The 23048-nt window shown below is 41.8% G+C and overlaps 2 protein-coding genes across 6 annotated transcripts in view; both read right to left on the bottom strand.

The window, feature by feature from the left end:
- PDE7A (phosphodiesterase 7A) overlaps positions 1 to 23048 on the bottom strand; it is a 78155-nt gene that overhangs the window by 38663 nt on the left and 16444 nt on the right. The window lies entirely within an intron of this gene.
- On the bottom strand, positions 5092 to 8420 carry LOC146761758 (uncharacterized). Its single transcript, XM_085539503.1, has 2 exons — positions 6345 to 8420; positions 5092 to 6308 (listed from the first exon to the last, which is right to left on the bottom strand). The coding sequence occupies exons 1-2, from the start codon at positions 8275 to 8277 to the stop codon at positions 5305 to 5307; spliced, it is 2937 nt and encodes a 978-aa protein (XP_085395629.1). The 5' UTR covers positions 8278 to 8420; the 3' UTR covers positions 5092 to 5304.

Below are 23048 nucleotides of genomic sequence, written 5' to 3'. Positions count from 1 at the left end.
GATAGGACTAGAGGGAATGGCTTCAAGCTGTGCCAGGGGAGGTTCAGGCTGGACGTTACAAAATACTACTTCTCAGAAAGAGTGATCAGGCAGTGGAATGGACTGCCCAGAGAGGTGGTGGAGTCACCAACCCTGGGGGTGTTCAAGGAACGTTTGGACATTGTGTTGAGGAACATGGTTTAAGTGAGAACTATTGGTGACTGGTGGATGGGTGGACTGGATGATCTTGTAGGTCTTCTCCAACCTTGGCGATTCTGTGAAATATCTAAACAGATGTGGGAGGCAAAGGGAGAAGGCCAGGCTCTTCTCAGAGGTGCATAGCAATAAAACAAGGAGCAATGTCCTAAAACCTGAACACAGAATGTTCCATACTAACATGCAGAAAAACTTTCTTATGGTAAGGGTGATGGAACACTGGAACAGATTGCCCAGAGAGGTTGCAGAATCTCTTCCTATGGAGATATTCAAGAACCGGCTGGACACCTGTGTGTGCAACCTATTGTAGGGAACCTGCTTCAGCATGGGGGTTGGACTCAATGATCTCTTGAGGTCCCTTCTAACCCCTGTGATTCTGTGATTGCTTCATTCAAGCCAAACAGAGAAGTTTCCATGGACAGATCAGTTTTGTCACAGCAATTCCCTCAACCGGTTCAGAGCAAAGCACAATAATTAACATCAGGCACTTAATGTTGGTGACGGTTCAGGCTGCCAACTGAAGCAATTGCTGGTCTCATTCCATAATGGCAAGAAGAAATTGAACAAGCTGTAGGTCTTCAAATATCAGTATCTCCTACCCAAATGAAACCATCTATACTTTGTGATGGGGTGCACAACTTTCATTTTGCAATTCAGTTGTTTATTCAGACTCTGGAAAAAAAAGCTAGAGGACAGCAACACAGCCAGTCAGATATTTTTTACCTACTTGGCTTTTCTGCCAAAGATATTTGCCCAACTGTCATGGTTTAATAATTTTGTAATTTTTGCTATCAGTATTCCACATCATAACATCATATTAAGCATGAATAATTTTACTGAATCTGCAACTTACAGAAGAAGACTACATCTCCCAGGGAACAACACGATAGGTCACGGGACCTGGACTCTATATCAACTCTGTCGCAGAACAGACTGACGTCTTTCGTTGCCGCTGTTTTCTTTTCCTAATTAACTTCTTCTTTTCGGCCTAGGGCCCCTCCGGGGCCCACGGCCCCCTGTCACGGACGCAGGTAGATTTTTAGTTCAAACCGTGACAGATTTATACATACATACACACTCATATGTATAATTGTGAATAATCAGCAACCTTATTTTTTCTCAACAATCTATATTTATTCCATACAAATCCCTAAGTTGAGAACAAAACTCTATAACCTAATTTACTATTTATTAATTTTGAGAAAATGGCAAAACTGCCAGAAAAAGGAAAACATGTCAGCGGTAGAGGGGAAAGGCAGCGCTGGTAGGGCGTCCCCCACATCAAGGTGCACTCATCCTTTCCCAGCCACCACAGCAGATTTCCTTTTGACTTATACTTCTTTCCATGTGTGCTCTACACATGCATGGCCAGTGCAGGATATAGAGTCCAGATGGAAAACTTGCTTACAGAATGCCTAATTAAGGTATATAGAGAAAAGTGTTTCCTTAACATTGATCCACTCTATCTTAAGTCCTATACCTAATTGAACTATTCTGTAACCAATTGAAATATTTTCTGAGACTCTACCTATATATCTACAGGAAAATCATTGGCTGCACTCCCCCAACATCAAATTCCCTTGTGGTACACATTGAACATTCCCATTTTTGTCCATCACCCACCATGTGCACCCAGGTCCCTGGGCAAAGACAGTACCCCGGAGAGGTTTGCCCTTTCCAGACGCTGGAAGGACCCAAACTGTTTTTCCCAACACACTCTTTATGTGTACTACAGGAACCTTATCTCCCTCCACGGTACGTAGGGAGCTGGATTGGTTAGGACCATTACGATTACTAGATCCTCGAGTGTTGACCAACCAGGTGGCTTCTGCTAAATGGTTCTCCCAATTTTTATACGTTCCGCCACCCATTGCTTTCAACATAGTTTTCAATAACCCATTGAATCGTTCAATCTTACCAGAAGCTGGTGCATGATAGGGAATATGGTAAATCCACTCAATGCCATGATTTTTGGCCCAAGTGGTTACAAGGGAATTTTTAAAATGGGTCCCATTATCTGATTCAATTCTTTCTGGAGTGCCATGCCGCCACAGGATTTGCTTTTCCAACCCTAATATGGTGTTTCGGGCGGTAGCATGGGGTACTGCGTATGTTTCGAGCCACCCAGTGGTTGCCTCCACCATGGTGAGTACATAACGCTTACCATTGCGAGATCGTGGCAAGGTGATATAATCAACCTGCCATGCCTCTCCATATTTATACTTTTGCCATCGCCCTTCCCCCCAAAGAGGTTTCATCCTCTTGGCTTGTTTAATTATGGCGCATGTTTCACAATCATGAATAACTTGAGCAATAGCGTCCATAGTTAAGTCCACCCCTCGGTCTCTGGCCCACTTATATGTTGCATCCCTTCCTTGATGACCTGAAGTCTCATGGGCCCACCGAGCTAGGAATAATTCACCCTTGTTCTGCCAATCCAAGTCTATTTGAGCCACCTCAATTTTGGCGGCTCGATCAACCTGATGGTTATTTTTATGTTCTTCAGTAGCCTTACTTTTAGGCACATGAGCATCTACATGGCGCACCTTTACAACAATGTTCCTTATTCGGGCAGCAATGTCTTTCCACAGTTCAGCAGCCCAAACAGGTTTACCCTTTCGTTGCCAATTATCATTTTCCCACTGTTGCAACCACCCCCATAAGGCATTTGCCACCATCCATGAATCAGTATAAAGATGAAGCATTGGCCACCTCTCCCGTTCAGCCACATCTAAAGCCAGCTGAACAGCCTTTACCTCTGCGAATTGACTTGATTCTCCTTTACCTTCGGTGGCCTCTGCAACTTGTCGTGTGGGGCTCCATACAGCAGCTTTCCATCTGCGATGCTTCCCTACAATACGACATGATCCGTCTGTGAATAGGGCAAATTTCTTTTCGTTTTCTGGTAGCTCATTGTATGGTGGTGCCTCTTTAGCACGTGATACCTCTTCTGTAGGTGGTTTTTCAATTTTTTTACTCTCAGGCCAGTCCATGATCACTTCTAGAATTCCAGGACGGCTGAGTTTTCCCATTCGAGCTCGTTGAGTAATTAATGAAATCCACTTACTCCAAGTGGCATCAGTAGCATGATGGGTGGAGGGAACCTGTCCTTTAAACATCCAGTTTATTACTGGCAAGCGAGGTGCTAGAAGAAGTTGAACCTCTGTCCCAACTACTTCAGAAGCAGCCCGAACCCCCTCATACACGGCTAAGATCTCCTTCTCAGTTGGAGTGTAGCGCTCCTCAGACCCTTTATATGCTCGACTCCAAAATCCTAGGGGTCGGCCTCGGGTCTCTCCTGAGGCTCTTTGCCACAAACTCCAGGTGGGACCTTTCTCTCCAGCAGCAGTGTAGAGGATGTTCTTCACATCCTGTCCCGTCCGTACTGGCCCCAAGGCCACGGCACGGGCTATTTCTTGTTTTATCTGCTCAAAAGCCTGCTGCTGCTCAGGACCCCATGAGAAATTATTCTTCTTCCGTGTTACCTGATAGAGAGGGCTCACTATGTGGCTGTAGTTTGGGACATGCATTCTCCAAAAGCCCACTACTCCCAGAAAAGATTGGGTCTCTGTTTTATTTGTGGGCGGAGACATAGCAGTGATTTTGTCAATCACATCTGCTGGGATGTGACGACGTCCATCTTGCCATTTTATACCTAAGAACTGGATTTCCTGGGCAGGCCCCTTCACCTTGCTGCGCTTAATGGCAAAACCAGCTTGCAAAAGAATTTGGATTATCTGTTTCCCTTTCTTGGAAACCTCTGCTGCTGTATGGCCCCACACCACAATGTCATCAATATACTGCAAGTGCTCAGGAGCATTACCCTGTTCCAAAACAGCTTGGATCAATCCATGGCAAATTGTTGGGCTGTGCTTCCACCCCTGGGGTAAACGGTTCCAGGTATACTGAATACCTCTCCAGGTAAAAGCAAACTGTGGCCTACATTTTGCAGCCAATGGGATGGAAAAGAAGGCATTAGCAATATCAATGGTGGCATACCACCTAGCTTCTTTTGACTCCAATTCATACTGGAGTTCTAGCATGTCTGGTACAGCAGCACTTAATGGAGGTGTAACTTCATTCAGGCCACGGTAATCTACCGTCAGCCTCCATTCCCCACTGGTTTTACGCACTGGCCATATGGGGCTATTAAAAGGCGAGTGCGTTTTGCTAATCACTCCCTGATTTTCTAATTGGCGAATTAGCTTTTGAATGGGGAGCAATGAGTCCCTATTGGTGCGGTACTGCCGTCTGTGAACCACTTTGGTGGCAATTGGTACCTCTTGGTCTTTTACCTGGAGCAACCCCACAGCAGAAGGATCATCTGACAGACCAGGTAAAGTTGACAGCTGCTTAACACCATTTGTGTTTACAGCAGCTATCCCAAAGGCCCATCGATACCCCTTGGGATCCTTGAAATATCCCATCCTAAGGTAATCGATTCCCAGTATACATGGAGCCTCTGGACCAGTCACAATAGGGTGCATTCGCCAGTTTTTACCAGTGAGGCTTATTTCGGCCTCCAACATAGTCAATTCTTGGGAACCCCCAGTCACTCCATGGATATAAATTGGTTGTGTCCCTTGGTGACTTGAGGGCATTAGGGTGCATTGTGCACCAGTGTCCACCAAGGCTTTATATTTCTGTGGTCGAGATGTGCCAGGCCACTTAATCCACACAGTCCAGTATACTCTGTTGTCCCTTTCCCCCCCCTGGCTGGGGGCAGGGCCCCTCTATTGTTTACCTCGTTGACTTGCAGCAACTGGAACTCTCCCCCGTTTGGAAGAGTTCACCTTGGTGGTTGTTTTGGATTGTAATTCTTTCACTCGTGCCTGAAGTGCAGAAGTGGATGAGTTATACCACTTCTTTATATCCTCCCCATGATTACTCAAGAAATACAACAAAGCAAAACGTATGGTCTTATCATTGTCGTTTGCTTGAATACGAGGTCGTCTCTTTTTTATGGTTGAGATTTTCGATGATACAGGTCGAGAGGAACTCATGTTGTTTAGCTCTCTCAATAGGCGATCGTGGAAATCCTGGTTTCCATCATCTGGTACCACCGTGGATTCATCTACATCAGGCACATTAGCCAATTTGTCAATAATATCACTTTGTGTTTCCTCCACTTTGTCTAACCTTTCCACTATTTTTTTTTCCCATTTGGACAATGGCTGAAGTATAAAGCTTAACTTCTGTAGCGCTTATAAATAATTCAAGCTCCTGAAGTCTGCTAATTAGCTCATTTACAAGGGGCTTTCTTTCCCCTTTGCCATATACCAATGCAAGTGCACTGGCATGCTTTTCTGGAGCTGCCTTTGTAAAGTCACGCCACATTTGTCGTGGAACGTGGACTGCTTCAGGATCATGTAATTGGTTTGGATTGTTACGATTGAACTGGGGGCTGTAGAGCATTTCCACCAGAGCCCTTTCTCTCAAAAATTGGATACCTTTCTCCATATCAGTCCATTTCTTTTTCTCAGGCTCCAAGTCCCGTTTAAAGGGGAATCTATCTCTTACCGCTATCAACATCCGCTTCCAGAGGGTGTAGGACCGATTTTGGCATGTGCCTATACCTCTGTCCACACGTGAGTCCCTGGAAATGCTACCCAGTTGGCGAGCTTCACTGCCATCGAGCCACGCACTGTTGGCACCATTGTCCCAGCAGCGAAGTAACCAAGTGACCATATTTTCTTTTGGCTGACGTGTGAAATCCTTTCTCAGATCTCGAATTTCACTCAGTTTAAAAGATCGATCAATAATGGTCGTAATACTTTGCTCACCTTTTGCTCTATCAGGAGTCCCAGGTGTTAATGTTGGCAGCTGAGTTGATGAGGCTGCCCCATCTATAAGTTTGGACTCGAGAAATTCTCGTAAAGAAAATTTAGCTTTTGGCTCCTCGTCTGACTCTGACCCTGACTCTGACGCTTGTGTTATTTCCTCCAGGCGACCTTCCTCCTTCTTCCTCTCTCCTAACTTTCTCTCTCCTAACTTTCTCTGCTCCTCTGACTTCTTCTCCTCCTCTAACATCTTCTTATACTGCTCTAACAACCTCTGCTCCGCCGACTTCCTCTGGTCTTCTGACTCCTCCTGCTCTCCTGAGTCCCCCTGACCTCCTGAGTCCCCCTGCTCTCCTGAGTCCCCCTGACCTCCTGAGTCCCCCTGCTCTCCTGAGTCCCCCTGCTCTCCTGAGTCCTGCTCTCCTAACTCCCTCCGCTCTTCTAACTCCTTCTGCATTTTCTCTATCTGAGTTGAAACTCGTTTTGTTTTTCGCCCTCTTACAGGGGCAACCAACATTGTATCTGGTGCCCCCGGTGGTTGGTTAAGTTGGAGTACATACGGTTCAGACTTGAGGGTGTCGCATTCTGCCCGGAGGACGTTATAACTAGACTGGAGGGCGTCGTGCTCAGACTGGAGAGCGTCGTAGTCAGACAGGAGCTCGTCGTACACAGACCGGAGGGTGCTGCGACTGGCTTTGAGGGCGTTGTAGTCGGCCTTGAGGTCAGTGTACAACGAGTCAATAGAGTCATGTTTGACCTGGAGATCGACGCACTTACACAGGAGGGCGCTGTGCTCGGACTGGAGAGTGTCGTGCTCGGACCGGAGGGCATCGCGCTCAGTCTGGAGAGTGTCATGCTCGGACCGGAGGGCATCGCGCTCAGTCTGGAGAGTGTTGAGCTTGGTCTGGAGGGCATTGTGCTCGGTCTGAAGAGTGTTATGCTCGGACTGAAGAGTGTTGTGCTCGGTCCGAAGGGCATTGTGCTCAGTCTGAAGAGCGTTATGCTCGGACCGGAGGGCATTATGCTCGGACTGAAGAGTGTTGTGCTCGGTCTGGAGGGCATTGTGCTCAGTCTGAAGAGCGTTATGCTCGGACTGGAGGGCATTATGCACAGACTGAAGAGTGTTGTGCTCGGACTGGAGGGTGTCGCAGTTGGATTGGAAGGCATCATGCTCAGTCTGGAGAGTGTCATGCTCGGACCGGAGGGCATCGCGCTCAGTCTGGAGAGTGTCATGCTCGGACCGGAGGGCGCCGTGCTCGGACTGGAGAGCGTCGTGCTCGGACCGGAGGGCGCCGTGCTCGGACTGGAGAGCGTCGTGCTCGGACCGGAGGGCGCTGTACTCGGACTGGAGAGTGTTGAGTTGGGATTGCAGGGAGCTTTTCTCATCCCAAAGTTTTTCTGCGTCAGCTCTAAGACTCTCTTTCTCGTACCAGATTGAGTCTCGTTGGTACAGGAGATCTTTTCTCTCAGCTTCAAAAACTTTTTCTCTCTCTACCTTCTCATCCCAAAGTTTTGCTGCGTCAGCTCTAAGACTCTCTCTCTCGTACCAGATTGAGTCTCGTTGGTACAGGAGATCTTTTCTCTCAGCTTCAAAAGCTTTTTCTCTCTCTACCTTCTCAGTCCAAAGTTTTTCTGCCTCAGCTCTAAGACTCTCCTTCTCGGCCCTGAGACTCTCTCTCTCAGCTTCTAAAACTTCCCTCTCAGGAATGGTATTGACTAAGGCCCGATAAGCATTAGCTAGGCCCAAAATCATTTGTGCCTCCTGAGATCTGCCTGAGCCACAACATTCCTGCCTCAAATATGCAATCAAACTCTCAGGATTCTTCAAGTGTTCAGGAGTGAAACTCCATAACACTGAAGATGTCTGTCCTTTGAGAATCTCTTCAAAACCTCTCCACACTCCCTGCCACTCAGTATTCTCTGGTTCTAGGGAAGACTTCCTCCGGATGTTATAAATCCAGATACTGAGTGAGATTATTACAATAATCAACAGTAAGATCAGGGAGATTAAGAGTGTGACCCACTGATCATTCAAAAACTGCATAAAGGATTCATAGAAAGAAAGAGGAGCACGCTTAAAAATCACCATTTCTGTATAATTAGTTGCATTAGTTGCTCCCTCTGGAGCTGTATACAGATACGAAGTGAGCATTGCTAACCATGCTTTCAATTCATTATACAATTGTATAGCTCCATAAGAAAAAGTGGCTAGCTTAAACATGGCCCAATATGTTCGGAGCGTCTCAAAAAAGGAACCAATGGCACACAGTCCCTGGTAAAACAAATTTAGTAGAGAAAACATCTTTTTTCCTCCAATAGAGAGAAAAAGTAAAAGAAAACAAAGCTCAGCAGTGTTTATAAAATATACCGGAGTATTGGCAGTCCGCCTGGACTTTCAAGGTCAAGCTCGCAGGTGCAGAATCGCAAACACGAGATAGCTCCTTAACAGGGAAAAAAAACTCGTAGCTCTGTTAAAAGCTAAAAGAGCAACAGAAGAAAACACAGAAAAACAGCAACTCAATTTGCCCGCATTCTCCACCAAAATCTGTCACGGTTTGAACTAAAAATCTACCTGCGTCCGTGACAGGGGGCCGTGGGCCCCGGAGGGGCCCTAGGCCGAAAAGAAGAAGTTAATTAGGAAAAGAAAACAGCGGCAACGAAAGACGTCAGTCTGTTCTGCGACAGAGTTGATATAGAGTCCAGGTCCCGTGACCTATCGTGTTGTTCCCTGGGAGATGTAGTCTTCTTCTGTAAGTTGCAGATTCAGTAAAATTATTCATGCTTAATATGATGTTATGATGTGGAATACTGATAGCAAAAATTACAAAATTATTAAACCATGACACCAACAATAAGAGAGACTGTTCTCAGCAAAAGAAATTGAGAACAAGTTCAGAGAAGTTACTGTATTATGGTAACTGCAATTTGCTGATCATGCTGTGCCTATGTACACCCTTGGAAACAATTTAACACTCTAAGATGGTTTTTCAACTAGAAGCACCTAAAACGACAAACTAATTAGACTGGATTTTTTTTACTGTTATTGGATTTCAAAAGCAAGACTGTCATTTAATGCAATTCCTATAATGATTTTGGTAATTAAAAATTCCTGAGCGTTCCACAAGATACCACCAGTTTCACTCAGTAAAGCACAGGAAAATGCTCCTTAAAACCAGCTAAGGAGTTGTCATTAACCAAAGACAAGCCACTGCAAGACAGTCCAACTACGATTCTGTAAATTGTTCATTGAAGTTCAAAGCAGTCATGTTGAAAGTTTATCAGACCAGAGATATGAAAATGTATTTAATTTCAGGAAGGCAATGCTAATAAGCAATACGATTAACTGTATGCGTGTATATATCAAATATTTGAATGTGGCTACTTCAATATTTTCTGCCATATAAAAGCTACTTCATATAAATATCAACCCAAGACAAACAGTAATTGAAGCTGCCTTTCCTCTCATCATTTTCTTCTCATCCACCTCAGAAGTACAGCAACTGGAATAATAATAATACTTTCCTTAAGAAGCTTAAGATTTTAACAGAAAGATACAAAACAACATTTATCAGTGTACTGTGGTCTCTTGCTTGCAACTAAGCTTGGCCACTTTTGCCTTAGTAAACTTGTCACTGCCTTGCTAGTAGTGACCGACAGCTCAAGGCTAAGAGACTTGACAAAGTTTGGTTTGACAACAAATTCACATTTGTCAGATTCTCCCGCTGATTGTGCAAAACAATTAAAATTGAGTACTAATAAAAATATCCATCTGTATAAAGATAAAGGAACTCTGATTTCTTTCCACGTCCCCCATTCTCTCCACTGATTCCAGCCCTCCTTCATGACATAAAACTTAACTGCGTTGCTCCTTTTGGAATTAATTTCAGGCTAGGTAGTGAGCTGTGCTGTAAAGAGTCTGCTCTCAATTTCAGACACCCATTCCATCCTCATTTATTACCATCATATACATCATGCAGATACTTATTTTCTTCAGAACAATAGAGTAGGAACTCCTAAGTTGGCCAAACATTAGCCCACATTTTTCCTAACACAAGCATCTGCAGCTCAAAGTCTACAAAGTGAGAGAAGTAGCCGGTATTTCACCTAAGCAAACAAAACTGGTATTTCCACTCCCCCAGCCTTGAAATCAACAACACAAAAAGGATATCCTGTCCAGGAAGCAAAACACTAATCTGAATTATTCTCACTATGTTTAAAATTGTTTTTCCTTATTTTCACAAACTCTTTTAAAGTGCTGTAAAACTAAAGACCAGCAAATCAAACCCTGTCCTTTGGAAGGCATTTCAGATCATTTTGCAGTTTCCTAATTGGCATTGCTGCAAACATACCCTGTCTGCTTGAAGCAAGGAAGAAGTCAAGAGCCATAAAATCATGTTTGAACACTTAAGAAATGTAATTTCAAGTCATGAATGATGTATTTCCAAAACAGATTAGAGTTTAAAAAAAAAAAAAAGAAAAGTAAAATAAGAACTTATGAAGTTCTTAATGAGTTGTTTTCTCTCAGGCTACTACTTATAAAACCATTTAGTCAAACCATAACAATAAAATCACCTACCTTAGAAGTAATCCATTTGATAAGGATCAGAGTTAAACACCAGACTGATGCAATTCCCATTGGATCGCCCAAAAGATCCCAAGTGCAATCCCCTCCCTGACCCTCGTGGTGCCACCGGCTGAATGTTTCTGAGCCTGTAGGACCGCATGCAGCGGAACAAGAGGAAGCAAGGCTGTGCTGCAGCCCAGCAGCTGCAGGAGCACTGTCACCTGACAGCCCAGCAACATGGAAGTGCTGCCCCACGCCTCCTACCAAGAGCTCTGGATGAGAAGGCATGACAACCAGAGGACACGGGCAACATTAAAGCCTTATAACAGCCACAGGATTTAGTAAAGGAGATTAAAAACCACAATTACACTTATTATATGTATTTTAAGGCAGTAAAGCTAGCTAGACTCGGGCTCAGCCTATTACAAAATAGCAGTTCACCAAGCACTGGGCTTATTTTATGAAGATCCCATTTCCAACAGATTTCACCCCAGCTGAAGGCCCCCTTTAGAGAACTACAGTGAACTGAACTTCAAAACATATCTCAAAGACCCTTTTGTAGCAAGTTACTATAAATAAAGTGATGAAAAGAAAAAAAATTAATGCACTTAATACACACAGTCATTAAAACCAGTTGTAGTTCTCTGATCTCTTATGTCCACTCAATCCCAAGTTACCCTTTATAGCACCCCATCACAGCTATCTGTGTTCATCCCTCAACGATGAACTAACACATTTTTTCAGCTTAACATTCAAATAGATGAACTTGCCCCTCACGTCGTCTCCCACTCAGCCACTTTTCTGGGTTGGCAAGTAAAATCAATTCCTTCAAGAGCACTGATTGCACATCTTTTGCTCCTACCTCTCTGCTTGCCTCCAAATACCAGTCAAACCAAAACCACAGGCACGAACGTTCAATCAAAACGCACCATTTGGTACCCTGCCTAATACATACAGACCTTATCTAAAAGGTATTAACCCACCCAAAACATAATCTGTCATGGATGTAGATTTACAAGCATTATCGTCTCCAAACACTTCATCTAATTTAAGACACGCTGATGATTAATAATCGCCAATCTGGTGTTAGCTAAAAAAAATAAGTCAATAAATGGCATTAGGCTGTATCTGCATTATCAGTTTGACACAACTAGACCAGATATGAACACAGTGGCTATGGGCAACTTTACACCCACACTACAGGAAGCTCAGGAAATGTGTGTGCACTTAAGGCCACATCTAGGCAAATTCCCTGAATTAGACCCTGCACAGGAGGCTAAAAGCTGCCCAAATTCAAATGCTTTATGAGGCAAAATTTCCAGTGTATAACAAATATTGCATACAAGCCAGCACCTAGTTCCCCCCACTGATAGGCCATCATGATTTGCCAAGATCTTCCATATATGCATCTAGGAATCTGCAAGGCTCTTTTATTCCAAGGACTAAGTACAGGATCACAATTTTAATGGTATATTTGTAAGTATTCATTTGTTCCATGATTTTTCAATGAATTAAGCATAATTCATTATCTTCCAAACTTCTGTAACCACTACATCTACAGATGCTTCTTTAAATGCTTTTCACCAAAATAAAATAAATGCAGCAACACCTACAAGAAACTCAAAGTTGAAATAAATGCATCCTATTTCATATACATTACTGAATCTGATACGATACTCCTGTCTAAATGCAGCAGGGTTCCTCATATCTCCACCTCCATGTATTTTTTTAACGCAGAATTTTGAAGCCTGCCTCAAATCACTCCTACTTTCCAGAGTGACCTGATTTCACAAGCACATACTTGTACAGCTGGCCCAGAAATTAAATCTCTGTGGGGTCTCTGCCCTTTAAATGTCATCTTCTTAAACAAGCACGGAAGAGTGACTTGTTGCACTTGGATTTCTAGGATGCAGTCTCATCTGGTCCATTACTGGACCGGTCAGGGAACTTAACCACAGAAACATTAACATGTAAATAACAGCAAAGGAACATACTTATCATTTACCAATTAATCAGCACATAAGTAGCAAAACGCACCTCCATTAGCACACGTAAATAGCCATCAGTACCCAGATTACGGCAACCAAACTCAAGAGGACAGCTGATCTTAAAGCAAGGCTTACAACTCCAGAACTTGGCCTTCCAAAAGCCAAAAACAGCTACTGACCCAGAAGGTTGAATTTTCTTTAAACATGTTTTCAAGTTTCAGACATCTTCCACCACAGCCTTCAGCAAGTAAGAGAAAGAAGGGATCCAATGTAAGTGAATGAACAGAATCCAACAGCTTTTATTTTCCTCATTCATCAGCTACCTTAATGTATTATGAGGATCACCCTGTGTGCACTTTGGACATTATCTCCAAAAAGGGTATTATACATTTTGGTAGAGAAACACAAAGCTTTGCCAAATTAAGCAGGCTACTCAACATTGCATTTTTCTGATGGCTGTTTTTAGCTCTTGATCTTTTTGGCTCAATATCACATTTGCACAGGTTAACAAAAATGGCCTCGAGTAACACAGCTAAAAAGCATGCATGTCACTTTAGCAATGAATGCATTTTTACTTTCTAAACATCTAGAAACAAGCGATTCCTAAAATGCTTCTTTTGAAATACAAATTAGAATAAGCTCTTAGTTTCAGCTCTTTCATATCACAAACTGTAATTAATCTTTTGGTTGTTTCTCCAGTGTAGTATGATTCCATCTCTAGGAATACAAAGAATATACTATTGGAAATTTAAAGCAGCTAAACTGGTTCATCTGTCACTGGGCCAGTTTGTACCATACAACCTTCATTCTTGTAAAAAACATATTTAGCCAAAGAACATAAATTCTATAGCAGTATTCTCACTCTGGCTCCAATTTTTTTGAGGCTATTTACTTACAAAAGCATTTTAAGGGACATTCAAATGATAATAATAATAATAAAGTAGAAAAAGCAGCACTTAAGTGTAAGTAAAGAAGGGAAAGAGTGTTGGAACTGATTTTCCAAACCATTCCAGCATTCATTTTCCAAAACAAAGATGAAGGATTTGCCTTTTTGAGTAAGTAACCTCTATTACTGAAGAGTTTTTGTTTGTTTTGGTGGAAGGAGAGGGTTGTTTTAACGCAGCATTCACGACAGAAGATACTTCTGAAGATTCTCAGCAGAAAGAAGCATGTGCCTGAAGTCTGACTGAAGCCTCAGTGACCTCTACATTCATGATGTAGCATAAAGAAGTACTTCAGTTGCTTATAAGCTTTTTGTGAGTATAAACTCTTCAGCAGATTCTTCTCTTTGATTTGGAATGGTTGGGGTCAGAGGAGTGATATGGGAAGGCAGACAGCCACCACAATAAAATAACAGGCTAACATACAGTCAAATGTATGCTTACATACATTTGTCAAAGTATTATTTACAGTGTATTATCGTTAGGTGTATTCTCTCTCTCAGAAAAGCAATTATTTCCAATATTGGCTTAAGTAATCAAGTTCATTTACTGCAGAAATGTCAGCAAGCACTGCCACATCTGTGTGAGTATTTCTCAGTCCTCATGCACAAAACTTGCACTGTGAATTCCCACACCTGTTGGATCAAATCCTCAGCCAAGGGAAGAATCGTGCCGTTTTTCAGGATTCATTTAAGGCAATTCCCTGGTTTTTTTTGCTTCCCTAAGCCCTACTTCCTTCCTACAAGCTTCATGAGGGCTGCACAAAGGAAGCATTGGCTTTGTTTAAATCCTCCAAACTTAGGTTTCTGCTTCTCCCCAGAGAAGAGATGATGGCAAGAAGTTCTACTCCACTTCTACAAAGTGCTCTTGGAAGAAACAACAACAGCAAAGTTAATTAAGAAGTTATTAAGATGACTGTCTACGCCTAAGTATTTTCCATGTTCTATTTGGGGGAAACATATTTTCCAACTGTCTGCAGAACTCAGGCTTATTACCTTGGACAGAGAACGACCTTAGAACAGTTGTACTCAACCAGGACTGGTCTACATCTGTTTGCATCTGTCTGCACCCGTTTGTGGACACCAGCATCTGCTGACTCACAAAAGGTCTATGGCACAGCAAGAAATTAGGCTGTTTTCAGAATACAAGATGAATGCTTTTGTCCATAATGTAGGTGAAGAAAAAAGCAGAACAGTTATTAAAAAACAAGTGCTGTCAGTGCCTTCAGCTTGCAACCCGGTCACTCAAGACAGACTGCACTCAGAAGGTAAGGCATCCAAAGGCCAAATTTAGCTGCTCTGAGTTACAGATCTACACTATTAAATGCATCTTCACACAGATTGAGTGCTAGCTTACAGCAAACTGAGAATTATTTCTTATTTCAATTTTAACATGCTTCCCATTTTGCAAGTAACCTGGCTATGTAAGTGAAAGCAGATGAACAGTAACACGTGACAAAAAAAGCTAACAGTGTTTTAGATACTGTAATGAAACTGCTACATTCTGTTTCTAAAGCACGTTCTTTGAATGGTGAAAGACTGTAGCGCTGCCTGTCTTATATTTAACTAGAAGCCTAAATCCGAGATACTGAGGTTGTAATCTCACAGAAGGACAACATCAAAAATATGTCAACATATCACAACACTAGAAAAGGAACATAAGGAAAAAAAAAAAACCACAAAACACAACCATAGTAGTTGCATCTCACTACAGTCCTTCATGAAATATCTACAGAAGTTACAAAGCATAGAAGTCTGCCATTTAAGTTCAGTGCTTAAGCTGTGAAACAGGGAAACACAGGAAGCAGCCAGGGCCCCCACAGCACATCTGTGGAGCCCATGAATGCAAGGAGCAGAGCCAAGCAGTGCCACAAGTGGATGCAGAATGCCAAGGGGGCAGAGCACAATGAGAGCTGCTGCACTCTGCTCTTTGACTTGCTTCCTGGCTTCCCTCTCGTTCTGAAATAGACTGAACAAGAAAGCCAGATAGCTTGTATGTTAATCCCAAGCAATGAGTAGTCTCCTATTCCAGATAGTTTCTATGTGGATCCCAATTGATGGGTAAGCTCCCGTAACCATGTGTGGGCTCACCTCCCTCAACATTATTATAGCATCTCCCTGCCCTGTACTTAGTTTCCCCAGCATTGCTAAAGGAAATGCTTCTAATAGCCCCAATCCATGCTTCAATTCACTTCCTGTTGAGTATTAAGAGTTAACACGAAATTTACTCTTTTCAGTAGTGCGTGGGGACAGGACTAGGGGTAATGGGATGAAACTACAGCATAGGAAGTTCCGCACGAATGTGCGCAAGAACTTCTTTACAGTGAGGGTGACGGAGCACTGGAACAGGCTGCCCAGGGAGGTGGTGGAGTCTCCTTCTCTGGAGATATTCAAGACCCGCCTGGATGCCTTCCTGTGTGACATGGTGTAGGGAGCCTGCTTTGGCAGGGGGGTTGGACTCGATGATCCCTTCCAACCCCTACAATTACCCCTACATAGAGGTCCCTTCCAACCCCTACAATTCCGTGATTCTGTGACATCTACTGAGACTCCCCAGCTTCCATTTATTATAACCAGGAGTTTATTCAAGGATTTTAGATAACATTTTCAGATTCTGTTAAAAATAAGTAAATACATAAGGTTCCAACAGGAAAAAAATAAATAAATAAAAATTCAGCATTTCTTTAGGCATGTACACGTTCAGTAAAGACCCAAAGATATGCCAAACATGTAAAAGGTAGCAATAAAAGCAACATTTCTGGTTCCCTGCTACAGTCAAACAGAAATATAATACCATCATGATGTCAAAAAAGATGAAGTTTAATGGGGGAAAGCTGAAATTTCCAGATTAATATATTAAGCAGAGCTGGCAACTAAAATATTCAGATGATTTATTTGAGAACAAAACTAGCCTAGCTTTGTTTTTGATCATTTCCATTAAAACACCAAAATGACTACGTGGGTCAAACACTGAAACTAGTTATTACTGTGTGCTGTCAAATCCACACATCAGTACAGTATTTTAATAATATAATGGCATTACAAATGAAAAAAATAATTAACTGAAATAGTCACCACAGAGTTTATAAAGATTAAAGAGATTCAAAGAGAAATCGCTCTGGCCGTGCTCAAGCATTTCATTAAAAAAAAACCAAATCACTTGACTAAGGAGTGACATATACTATCTGAAATGCAAAAAAAAAAGGTTTAAGGTACATTAGCAGACTACATTCAACTTCTTTCTCTTCAAAAATGTAACTTTTTAAGCTTGTGAAAAAATATAGTTAGGGAGTGATACAATTATTTACGGAGAAAATTCTTCTGGAGACTCTTCCCACTGAACACTTATTTCGGAACTTGCTGATGCACCATATCCAAAACGCTTGTAGTTTTCCATGAGTTTTCCCAAGAACTAATTAAACCTACACCCATCCAGGCTAAGCTGACCAATTTCAACTGAACTGGTTAAGCAGACCCATTGCAGCTGAACTGGTTAAACTCAGAATAGCTCTAATGAGACTGAGTGCTGAAACCCCCAACCTTCCCCAGGCCAGGTCAACACCTGCCATTGCAACACCTCATCTCACTCTCTGGGCTACACTGCACTACTGCCAGCTTACCACCTTTTATTGAGCTACCCGTACTTCTCTGTCTTACCTACTCTCAAATTCTCCTTCTCTGACGCATACAGGTTACAGATTTCGCATGGGAGATGCATTAAAAATGTGTAAATAAAGTTCAATAACGGCATTTTCATACAATTGACACGTTTTATACACATTTACACATTCTTAAAGCAGTCACTGCGCTAAAACAATATTCTGTTGGCATAAGGGTACCAACAACACATGCATCCAAAGATTTTCCACCAAAACACCATCCACCCATTACAGAGAAATATTGGAGAGCTTCTCCCCAGTGCCTTACCTTAGGTCTGTCAGTCTTAGACTGCACTGGAGACACTGAAAAATGTCAGCCTTTTCTTACAGATAGGTCAGCATAAAATGCTCTCTCTTGGACATGGAGAAATTTCTTTTGTTTGGTTTATGAACATCATTAAAGAAAGAGCTGACAAAGTAACAGCGGAATTACAAGCTCAAAGCTAAACTAACCCAAAGAAGCCACATGAATGCAATCCCAGATTAACTTAAAGGAGGTATGGAAACAGACATGCAAAGAAAAGTGCTCTATAAAGCGTCTATAAATATATTAATGAAATTTTGATATACTTCACAGCTGGTACGCTGACACAGGAAAAAGGTGAAGAGCTTGGATAAAGGTTTGGGGACTTGCTGAACTAAGGCTAATATCTGTGCACAGCCTTCTCGAAAATATAATATACTTGTATACAATTCTTATTCTACCTGGATGACCATTTTATCATATTTATAAGATTCCAAGATCTCTCACTATCACAAAAACTAGCAAAGGTTAAATAATCTTTTTCCTGGGATTTCACCTCTGTATTTAATACCCCATTTTTGAAGGTAAAGAGATACATTCATTGTCAGGCTTTGACAATGAAATAGAAATTGAATTTTAAAATCTAGTATATATAAGATCAGAAAGTAGGATTTAAAAGAGTAACCTTCTAAAATTTCAGTTCCAGTTATAAAGGCTGTGCCAAAAGTAATGCCTCCTACTTCACTGTGTTGGCCCACAGTGTCAGAGGCAGATGTTGGTGGTACAACAGTGACAGCTGGCAGCAGAGGGGCAGTCTGATAAAATGGCATCTGACCTGAAGTGTGTATAAAGCAAAGGTATGGAACTGAATTCTTCCATGCAGGAAAAAAATGGCACCTACTGATACATATCAACTCTTGCTGAATATTGATGGAAACCAAGCAGTGGATGTGAGCACAGTGAGGCAGCAGGTGATGCATTGTAGCAGTGGTGACAGCAGGTCGCCTTTACGAGCGCAGCATGCAGGCTCTTGTTCATCACTGGTGAAAATGCATAGCTAATGGTGGTGACTACTTAGAAAAATCACATTTTGTAGCTGAGAATTTGTTGTATCAAACAGCATTGTTGTGCTTTTTGTACCTGTTGTAGTTTCCATGGAAATAAATAGGAGGCATTACTTTTAGCACAACCTAGGTAGCTAATCCTGCCGGGATAGTGGAGTGGAAGGAAATAAAAGCAGTAGAAATTGTATCCTAAAGAAGCAAGAATTGTAGCAGCACTAACAAGAATATTTATCTGTGAAGCTCCTTGCCACCCACTGGACACCTGTCAGTCTTGGCAGAGGCCTTTATGCGCCCATGTAAAGAAGATTTTTGCATGGCATAGCCCTCTCCTGACCAAATTAGGCTAACCTCATCTGCATTGACATCAGTGCCTATAATTTTGGAATCTCATCGACAGAAATAGCTTATCACAGGGCCCAGCATACAAATTAAGCATCTGTACAGGGCACGCTGAACTTGTGGAAGCGCTGAAAAGCTGTAGTGGAAAATCTTAGCATAGGCTTTGAAGTGACACCTAATTACAGCAACGGTTAGGTACTTCCCTATTTGACATCTTGGGTTTAGTCCACTTGTAACATTCTTTGCTTGCACGGACACTAGTGTTAAAATCTGTCATTTTAACCAAGAACTCTGCCCAACAGTTAATTAATTCAGCACGTTTGAAAGCTCCTAAAATTTCTGGTCTATAGATCACTTGTAAGTTTATAGCCAGATCCCAGTTTTGGCCTTCAGACTCAGTTTCATTAGTCAACCCCATTTTCGGTGAGAAGCCATTTCATCTTGCCATGGGATTATCTCCAGTATTAAACCTGTGCTGTGTGTCACAAACTAAGATGTAATTAATTTTATAAATATTACATGACTTAGGCAGCGAGAGGAAAATGTAATATATCGGACCATCATTATTTCCTTATGAACGTATTGCTCCAGTATTATAGAAGGATTAAGGAAAGAAGCAAAATGCCAAGACAAATAAGCGACATAAGAAAAGCATTTGGAAAATGAGGGAAAAGGAGAGGAGTAACTTGCATGACTGCTGTCTGACTGCAGGCTCAGAGAGAAGCAGCAGCTCAGCACTGTCAGAGCTGAGAGATGCTCATCGAGAGGCGTACAGAAGCATTTGCACTGTTCTCCCAGAGAAAGGAGGATGTGCTGTCAGTTACTGCTCTGCAGATGATGGAAGACAGGCTTTAATTATACTAAGAGTCACGTCTTTCTCACCTCCTGAAGAAATTTTAAGGCTCATGGAAATACAGATGAGCACACAGAATTAAATACCAGAAGAAAAGAACAATAGGAAACACTAAAGCTATTCTTTCCTTTAGAATAGTTCTTGAGTATGTATGTCATTGCTCCTGAAGAGAACAGGACGAGAAGCTCTGAGCCTACCCACAAAGGCTTACCCACAAAAAACAGAAAGAAACAACCCACCCCCTAGTCGAAGATCTGGAGTGGTCTTTTCACTCTTTTGTTGGCTTTTTTTTATTATTATTTTTAAGGGAGAAATTAATCTGTCAGATACACAGAGCCTTGTTTCTCATGCTGTAAACCAGTATACCACCATCACAATTACCCGCAGCATCTTCCTTCCTATTTCCTAAACAAAGCTACAAGTGTTCCATCATGCCTCTAACAAACATTTTGAATGTGCAATCAGGTGACTCGCTCATCCTACCTAACCCCCTTTTTGCATCATATTCCATCAAACAATGCTGCAGGAGAACAGGAAAGTAAAGGTACCATGTGCATACTGTGGCTGACTCACCAACCTGGTTCAAGTCCTGCTGCACCCCAAGCCAGAGAACTGGAAAGCACCAGTGAAAATCCCAGCTCACAGCCCTTCATTCACTTCCCAAATTGTGAATTGCAAATACATATATATATAAAATGTATATATAAAATATATATATACAAATCAATTATTTTTAAACACTGAATTTTTAGTCTACTTTGAGAGAGATGAGCATTTCTAATAAATGGCTTCTGTTCTTCAAGGAAATGTCAGATATGTTCTTCCAGACAATTGAAAACATCTTTTAGGAAATATCCTGCTCCGAAAAGTTTTCATAGCAATAAATTATTACCCAACATGGTCACGTGTTTATAACCCATAGTTACGATGTTGTTAATTTTATGTCCCCTCCCCCCAAAAAAGAGAATGCTGATGTAGCTTAACTCTTACAACATACACTTTGTTTCTTTTTAAATAGACCAAGAGTAAAATTACATGCTGCTTTTCCAAGAGCTCTCAGATCAGTATAAGCACATAGGTTGGTGCTCCCATAAATAAGTCATAATTATTTATTTAAAAAGAAAAGTGAAAGGTCTGAAATGGCAACAGGCCTCACGTATCGTCAAGTGCTCAAACTATAAAGGCAGAACTATGATTTTCTCAGTGGCTTCTCTAAATCATTCATCAGAATGATCAGAGAATTTCTCAAGAATTCATTTCAAAACCCCAGCCCAACACAAAGGTCACAGTCCAAACCTCAGTCCTTCTGGGCACCTTATTTCAGACTGTTAGGACTGTATTCCTCCAGTTTGTAAATCACTACATCCCTCCTATAAGCACAGCTCCTCCTGCAAGCGAATACCATTAGAATTCAAATTCCTCAATGTAAGAATGTTAATGCAGACTGCAAAAATAACCCAAATGCGTATTTCCTAAATGCATGGCTGCTCTTCAAAATTACATCAATAAGGGAAGTAAAACATTCGATCACAGGGTGGTTTTTGTGTTTTCGAAAAAAAGTACTATGGAAATTTCATTAGGTCAGAACATCCCTCATCCACATGATCAACCAAAGTTGCAAACCAGATTCATCATAAAGGCCATGTCAGTAGCTCGAAAACATGAACTAAATGCATCAATCACCAGGTTTTAATAACAAAACCAAAATATGTCCTCAAAATTAACCTCAGAAAATATCTGTCCTTATCAGTAAATAAGCTGTCCTCAAAATTATACTCAGTAAATATATACTTATATAATTGCCTGGACAACTGAACTTTCTACAGTGGATTTGCTGCTTCTATTATCTATAAACCCAAAAGATAAACAAAAATCTTTAAGATTCCGAGGCTTAGAAATTGTCCAAAGTTGCTTCCTCAAGGCAGGTCAGTTGAACACCCAATGCCTCCTAAGTCCCAGGCGTACAGAAACAGGAGCTAAATGGGGAGAGGGAGCTAACTGTAAAGCAATCTGCCCTTAGTGATGAGTGAGTTTTCAGGTACACGGTTCAATCTGAAATGCCTTTGACCCTGAAAATGTAACATCAAGCAAAGCTTTGAACAGGTTAGCCACAAGAGCACAGCACAGCACTTGAGATCCTTCTAAGAACCTTTGCAATTATTCCAATGAGACTAAACGTAACTATAATTAAGTTTCCTTGTTTAATAAAAATAATTGTTTGGTTCAAAATTAACAGGTATAGAGCAGTTTATTCGACAAACTCAAATCATCTGATTATTCCTTGGTACAGGAGTACTATCCTAAGTATTTTGCGAATACCTTAACTGAGACTGCTGTGCTATGTGATATGGTAATGTGCATGTGGGGGTACCATATACAGGGCTGGGGTGCACCCAAACACACCCACGTTATTACATATCTCTCTTATTCCCTGCTTTTGCAAAGCGGGTTTCAGTATAACACAAAACTTGGAGGAGGAAGAGGAAATGATACAAAAAAAACTCGACTCATGTGGTTCCAGCCCCCCCACATGCTGTCCTGTCACCTCCATCCAGGTGCAAAACCCCTCAGTCTTCCATCACTCTTCTCTTCTATCCAACAATACAATACTTATTTTACTTTCTTCCCCAGCCATTTTACTACATCTGTATCAAATATACTCTTACAAGTTTACCTGATGGACTTCTTACATCTTTCTCCATCCAACGTCTATAGTTTGTTCTTTTGCAACACTGAAATTCTTTAGAATTGGAAGAAGAGCAGTGATTTGTAGAGCTGACAGCATTTAAAGTAAATAAAAGGAAGGAATGTAAGGAACCCAATGGACAGCTGGACTGAAACCACCGCCACTGCACTTCAAACAACACTAGAAATGACTTGGAGCCAAGAGTTGCACTCGATGATCTTTGTGGGTCCCTTCCAACTCAGGATACTCTGCTATTCCACAAGTATCAGAACTACTTACTTTCATTTGTTCTTAATTTAGACAGGAAGACTTAGGGGGCTCCATGAGACAATTCTCAAGGAACTGTACCTTTTTTCCTCCAATTTACAACTTGCTACGATTGCTCAGTTTCACCTTTCACAAGTTGCAATGCCACCTTCCACTGCCTGCCTTTCTCTTGCACTATATGTACAACCAACCTACAGATTCCTGAGAAACACACACGAGCATTGCTGAAGCACCACAAAGATCCATTCAGCAGCACTGCTCAGCTTCTCTTGTCTTTAAGCTTTCATGCTGCAGAGAAACCTTTTTTTAATCAAGGTCTCCAAAGCTCCCAGAAAATCTGACAGTAAGATAGTTTATTACCCAAGCATGTGAAAAGGGGAGGCTGGGGAAACTCGCCTCAGGCTTGGAGCAAGACATAAGAGTTTGTCCTCAAATGAAATGAGCAAGCTTCCTCGAGTCAGAAAAGTAA

This window comes from Coturnix japonica, chromosome 2 (genome assembly GCF_054131305.1).
Source record: "Coturnix japonica strain WE chromosome 2, WE-NBRP24, whole genome shotgun sequence".
In the NCBI taxonomy this organism is placed as follows: Eukaryota; Metazoa; Chordata; class Aves; order Galliformes; family Phasianidae; genus Coturnix; species Coturnix japonica.
This window is presented reverse-complemented; position numbering and strand designations above follow the sequence as displayed.

Excerpts from the sequence above, each read along its gene's own strand:
- LOC146761758 (XM_085539503.1), bottom strand. The coding sequence starts at position 8,277 with ATGTTTTCTCTACTAAATTTGTTTTACCAGGGACTGTGTGCCATTGGT. Across the intron at positions 6,309-6,344 it reads AGAGCAGGGGGACTCAGGAG|GTCAGGGGGACTCAGGAGAG; the intron begins GTCAGGGGGACT and ends GGGACTCAGGAG.